This window comes from Nicotiana tabacum, chromosome 8 (assembly GCF_000715075.1).
Source record: "Nicotiana tabacum cultivar K326 chromosome 8, ASM71507v2, whole genome shotgun sequence".
Lineage (NCBI taxonomy): Eukaryota > Viridiplantae > Streptophyta > Magnoliopsida > Solanales > Solanaceae > Nicotiana > Nicotiana tabacum.
In genome coordinates, this window is record NC_134087.1 from 184,126,348 (window position 1) to 184,132,844 (window position 6,497).

The window sequence follows — 6,497 nt, forward strand, 5'->3', positions numbered from 1 at the left end:
GAGGGAGGAGAGTGGGGTTTTTAACTAATGGTAGGTGATGTGGGTGAGAGGAATTTTGAGATTGAGAATCGTATTTTTAAGGAGTGGGGGAAGAGAATGGTATGTATGAAAGTAGAGAGAGAAAGAAAATAGTGTAACTGAATAGCGTATTTAGTGGCTTAGAGCTAACCAAAATTAGACATTTTGCTATAAACATTAAAAGATATCTATAGAATATAATTTTTTAAAATGGTATTTATTTACAATAAATAAGATGTTAACCTTAGGAGGTAAAAAATCCTATACTACACGCAACTTTTGTCCTTGCTAAGTTATAGCAGGTTGCTTGCCTAGCACTAAGGCTAGCACTATTGCCTATTGGAACAATGCTGATGGTTTCCATCACCTCGAGAAAAATTATAACAGATTGCAGAGGTAAAAAACGAAGAAGAAAAACAAGAACAAATTCGATCATTGTTCACAACGACACCCTGTTCATACAACTAGACTTGCACCTTTTATTTCGGAAAATATTTCTGTAGCTAAAGAGATACTGAGCAGTGTTATTATTCCGTTGATATGCAAAAGCTACATATAAATCCGAAGTACAGAGATCATATAGTTTGATAACCACAAACGAAAAGGTTGATTTTTTTTATATATAAATTACTAATAGAAATATGTTTACTTGGATCATACCCTCCAAAAATCACAGCATACAGCAATGATTCGCCTCTAAAAATGCTCAACTAGAATACACACACCTCCTAACTCAGAGCCTTACTCCTTCCAATTCCACCGAAATAATCACCATCTCAAGATGAGTGATACAAAGAGCTTTAGTTGCCAGTTTGTCTGAGCTCGGGACGGACAAAGTCAGCATCAGCAGGAACTGAAATGTCAACTGTTGGTCGCAATTGGGCACAAACTTCAATAGCTTCGTGCACAGGATCACATACGAAATTGGTCATAAGATCCATATTGATGGGAGCGTTATTGTCGACTGCCACCAATGCTTGCTGGGTGAGGTTGTAATCAAATCGAGGGGCCCACTTCCTAGATCCTAAACGAGCTGTTGTTGAGCAATTGTCAACCATGAATGACACTCCACGTGCATGCATGAAAGGATTCAGGGAATCAACTGACTCGATGACACTTTCATTTATGATCTCCGAGTAAGAATGACCTTTCTTCCTCAGAATCTCTATCTGTTTGCATTTGATAAAGAACAAAACATTAGGTGACAAAGATCTGTTACATAATACGGGCATATCTCTTTGCTTTTTCTTTTTAGATATTAAGGTAAGTTCCAATATCTCGACTGAGCTTTCAGGTTGTTTTTATTTTTTAGCACTTCAGGAAGCTTTCTGCAAGAGGCCACCTGTTAGAATTTTGCGAAAACCTCGAGCAAAATTTTACTTCCAGAAAGCTGAACTTCATCAAACAAGACCGAGATGCTCTCACACTTAGCTAAAACCATAGGTGTTGAACATCCATGTACCGTTATCATATTCAGAAGGAGAAAGAAGCAAAGAGGAAACCAGAATAAACAGAAAAAAGAAATGAAAATAAATTGGGAGGAAGGTAAAAAGGGCTTGTAGCTAAAGAGAGAGCAGATAAGAGAAGGGTTTTAAGGAGATATAAGTCAACAGAAGCTCAAAATACACACAGCAAGACGTCCTTTAACGGCTCAAACATAAAAATAAAATTAAACAAATGGATGAAATAAAAAGCAAACCTGGGCCATCATCAATGCGACGTAGACACCAGCAGTGAAAGGATACAGAGGACCCAGATCACCAGATGGTCGTGTTGCACGAACATGCTCACCAACTTTCCACATCCTTGTCTGGTCTATTTTGCCCATTGGGAAAGCTGGTAATCCCTCTTTCTCCTGTATGTACAAAAAAGAAGGTTAATAATCTTCATCTGATAATCAGTATTTGAGTTTTCCAAAATGCTGCAGAAGCCCTTGTATAATTAGGTTTCACCACAAGGATACACAATTTTGTCATGTGGTCAAACGAAAATGTAGGGGAAAAGCACCAAAAGCTAATTAGTACAGGCAATACAATCTAGTTTCCATCAAGGATATTAAAAACTAATGCGCCTCCACCATTCTCATCATCGGTGGGTTTTTTGGGCGTGGGGGGAGGGGGGGTGAGGGTGTGTGAGAGAGAAAGAGAAAGATCAACTGTTACGAAACTAAAGATGAAGAATCAACTTACAGAAAAGCGGCGGCCTGCCAAGACAACACTCCTGATCTCACTACCTGTTGCAACATCTTCATAGCACTCATACAAGATCTCCATGCAGGGGTAGTATGAAGCACTGTATGCAATCGCAAACTCCCGCTTTTCATCCCCAGTAAATGAATTGTATAGAGCTAACATACCCTAGTAAACATGTATAGTACACATATAACACTTTCAGAACAATTTGAGAAGCTACAAAAGCATCTTGCTAGAAATGATACATCAAATCAAAAGATTGAACAGTTAAGTTTTACCTTTGTTGATATGGTCCTAGAAATGTTTCCAGTTATGCACTCAACAGTATTCTTGTATGCAAGCTCTTCACTCATTCCATTTTCGGTGTACCTTCTGAACAATGACTCAACAATGCCATGGACAGCACCAAGTAATATGCCTAACAAGAAAACCAGTGAACCTCAACAATACTGGTTTAGTAAGTGAAAAAAACAGACTTCGGAAACATGCTAACCTCGCTCTCCAAATATATCACTTCTGTATTCCTGTTCTAGGGTAGTAGCAAATGTGAAGGGGGAACCAAGGGCAACTGACCACCCAAGAGCAACATCTGTGGCCCTTCCATCAATATCCTGTACAGTGAAAGGCATTACATCTCATAGAACATAAAAGCCAAGAGTTTGAGGGAAAATGGAAGAGGGTGAATTATAAAGGGCCGCGGAAGACCTGGTGAACTGCAAAACTTGCATTGATTCCAGCACCATTGATTTCTTTTCCTTGCACATATAGTCTCCTGACTGATGGGCCCATACCCTTGGGACATACAGCAATCACGCTAATGTTCTTGGGAAAGTCAAGGCCCATTGACTGCAAATGGCCGAGAAGGAATCCATGCGAAAGACCAAGAATACTATTTGGCTTCATGTGAGAAAACACTTCTTCATAGTTGTCAGCCTGCACATACATCAGAAAATTCAGAAAAAAAGGAGTAGTGAAGCAACTGGCACTACCTGCAAACCTGGTGAAGGAATACACTGTCTGATAAGCTATCAATAATTCCATTTTCTTGAGGTAAAATGTGTCAAAAAAGTTTATTTTTAATCCTTTTTTTAATTTCCATCCTTCGGTTCTCTATTTCAGTTCAAATATGTGTCCATTGAATAACAAGTTCAAGGATACAGTTGGTACACGAGATTATCAATTGATGACTTGGAGAAATATTCTTTGAAAAACGTGATTCCAGTAATAATCTGTGTTTTTGCTAACCAAAATAAACTAGTATCAATTCTATTTAGAATGTTCACAATCTCCCCATAGAAAACACTAAGTTTAGTGAAAGTATACACTAAACAACAAAATCACATCTAATCACCAGTGGTGGGAGCAGAAAGCACAAAGTTATGACTTTTGACATACGAAAACTAAGTTTTATCGTGCTTTGGAAGAGTAGGAAGCACTAAAACAAGATATCTAGCATCCTAGGCAAGACATTGAACTATCAGGTCAAGGGCAGCCTTCAATAAAAAGTATTACCAAGTCGTCACGAAAAAAACATGAGGCTAAAACAATGTGCCAACCTGAGCTGCATCAGAAATCAAAAGCAGCACTAGATCACTGGCAGAGATAGTTTCATATATGTCCCCTAAGGTACCATTCTCTTCAGTAAACCCAGCAGCACGGGCCTCAGCAAAGGAGTGTGAACCCTTTCTCAAACCAATCTGCATAAGACCAACATTCTTACTTCATAAGCTTCAACACTATGAGGAATTAATCTGTATCAACACCAGATTAAATCCAGTTTCAACTTCAACTTCTAAACCAGAAGAAAATGAAGTGTTACCTTAACAACTATATCAGATTTTGCTTCTGCAAGAGAATCCCTCAAATTCTGGGCTTGAGCTGGTCCCTACCAATAAGAAGTTATCACTAAGCTACTTGAATGTAGAAAAAAAAGGAATGAAGCATGAACAGAAGAGAGGAATAACATCAAATCTCACCTAAACCCAAAAAAAAGTGCATTTTTAGCTAAAATAATTCAATGCTATATATTTAAACTAGCCCACTAGTCAAAACAGTATTCAGATATATTGTGAAAAAATACCTTCTATGTTAATGATGAAATCCAACGACATAACCGATTATCAAGGGAAGCACAGTGTGAAATACATCAATTTTGAATGGAGGACGAAGTAACCTCTCGAGAAATACTAGAATAGAGAAACATTTTTTTTTGAGAAGGTAACAATAGAATAGAGAAACATTATCAGCAAATATGCTAGAAATAGCATGTAGAGCAGACGCTGGGCGAGAATACGATTTCTGAAAAGTCAACAAAATGAGTAGTGTTGCTTTTATTAAGTACATCCGAAAGATTGAACCTCTCTCGAAAAATAGCAAATGAGACAAAAAAAATTCTAAACTTCTACATATAGAAAGAGAAATCTTTTTCAAAAATTTTAGTTAACTAAACTCGTGGTATCAAATCGCACTCAAAAATACTATTCCCTCAGACTTCATTGAGCTTCAAACAGCAAGCTTTCTCTTTGCATTAATTTCATATTCCAATATGCAGTCAGAATGAAACATCCTACAGATATCCACATTGAATCAACTGAATAAAAACAAAACCAAGAAATTTCACCTGAGAACCCCAGCCTATGACTCCAATCTGCTTGATTCCCTTGAATGCATCCGGCAACAACTTGAACAAATCTCTCCCTCCTCTCACAATGTACTACACCACAATCCCAAACAATATACGTTACACGTCAAAGCCAAGAACTTCCCCATACAAAAATAAACATTTTCATCACAGATATGCCGAACAAAAATAACACTAATACTTCCGCTGCCAAAAAAACTGAATTATATGGTACTTCTGCCAAAGTTTTCAAAAATAAAATGCGAGACTGTTTGTTTGAGTTTTTCAAAGAAGATTTTGTAACAATATTTTAAAAAGGGAAAATGGTCAATTTATCCCTTTGTTATTCCAAACTAAACAACTTTACACTCTGTTAAGTTTTTGTCTAACATCATCCCTACCTTTGGAAATTTAGATAACAGCAACAAGCTCCAACTTGAAATAATTTCAAAACAGTAAAAAGTTGTAGGATAATTTGGACCTTTTTCCTACAAAAAATTTGGACACGTGAGTCCACACATTTCACGTAGTAGCTCCGTTGATGACAAGGTCAACTACAAGACAATTTGCTAAGCAATAGACCAAACGTGTAATGGAGAGCAAATTTGAGCTTTTTCAATGTAGTTTATAATATCTAAAATATAACCAAAAAACAAAATTCACACACAGACATACGCCATTCTTTTTGAAACGGAGGTAATAGGTGAAATACATTAGATAGGGGAAGAGATGCACCTCGTCGTGACCAGCAAGGGTAACTTTCTCCTTGTTGAATACGGAAGTTTCAAAATCGAGAGAAAACGGTGCCTTGATAGTAGCAGGCGCAGCGACCATGCGAGCATTAAGAGCCGCGCCGGAGCTTGAGCCAGAGCCATTACAGGAAAGAGATTTAGCTCGGAGAGGCTTAAGCGATGGGGACGAAGAAGAAAGGAACCCTAAGCTACCGGAAAGAGCAGGCTTTAGGGATTTGGATGCGGAAGAAGTGGAGGAGGAGATGGAGAAAGAAGTGGCCGTAGCCGCCGCCGCCGCCGCCATTGCTGCTCTGTGAGCTGCCGAAGTCTGTTAAAAGAGAGAGAGAGAGAGAGATGTTTAGATTTTTGTATAGCTAGGGTTCAGATATGCCGCATATATCTTCTGATTAGAGAAGCAGCGAGCTGAAACTGTGATTCTAATACCTCTCAACTTTTAGCTTTTACAATAGAAATTAGTATTACGCAATGCACGTCACCAATAATATTATATTAAGTTACAATGTTGCTTATTTTAGCATTTTAAATCTAATTATCTCAAAAAAAAATCAAAAATATCATATTGCTTCTCCGCATAATGTATCCCAAGAACGAAAACTTATGAAATTAAAAGATATGAATTATATGATCATCGAATAACAATTGGCATTATTAGTGATATAAACCTGAAATGTAACACGATTCAAGAATTTATATTAATTAAATAAAATATATATAATAATCTCTTAATTTAAATTACAACAAATAATTCTTTAAATATAATATTTTATCATTTGTCAATTTTCATTACCATCATACTATGTGTCAATCATGAAAGAGCGACATAAATTGTCCATATGCAGAAGCACGTTTCTTTAGAATTAATCCGCACTATATAATAATAATTGGATGTAACTCTTAGTTAAGTTAGTTAGTTTC

General features: G+C 37.1%; 1 protein-coding gene across 1 annotated transcript; it reads right to left on the bottom strand.

Moving 5' to 3' along the window:
* Positions 1–473: 473 nt before the first annotated feature.
* On the bottom strand, positions 474–6,042 carry LOC107820600 (ketol-acid reductoisomerase, chloroplastic-like). The gene is made up of 10 exons (XM_016646916.2): positions 5,566–6,042; positions 4,831–4,923; positions 4,030–4,095; positions 3,767–3,907; positions 2,916–3,143; positions 2,704–2,821; positions 2,489–2,628; positions 2,208–2,375; positions 1,718–1,873; positions 474–1,187 (listed from the first exon to the last, which is right to left on the bottom strand). Exons 1-10 carry the CDS (start codon positions 5,863–5,865, stop codon positions 819–821), a joined length of 1,779 nt encoding a protein of 592 aa, XP_016502402.1. The 5' UTR covers positions 5,866–6,042; the 3' UTR covers positions 474–818.
* Between the last annotated feature and the right edge of the window lie 455 nt (positions 6,043–6,497).

Coding starts and splice junctions, on each gene's coding strand:
- LOC107820600 (XM_016646916.2), bottom strand. CDS start 5,865: ATGGCGGCGGCGGCGGCGGCTACGGCCACTTCTTTCTCCATCTCCTCC. Junction 2,822..2,915: donor CAAGTTTTGCAGTTCACCAG/GTCTTCCGCGGC, acceptor TTCACTGTACAG/GATATTGATGGAAGGGCCAC. Junction 2,376..2,488: donor CTAGGACCATATCAACAAAG/GTAAAACTTAAC, acceptor CATGTTTACTAG/GGTATGTTAGCTCTATACAA.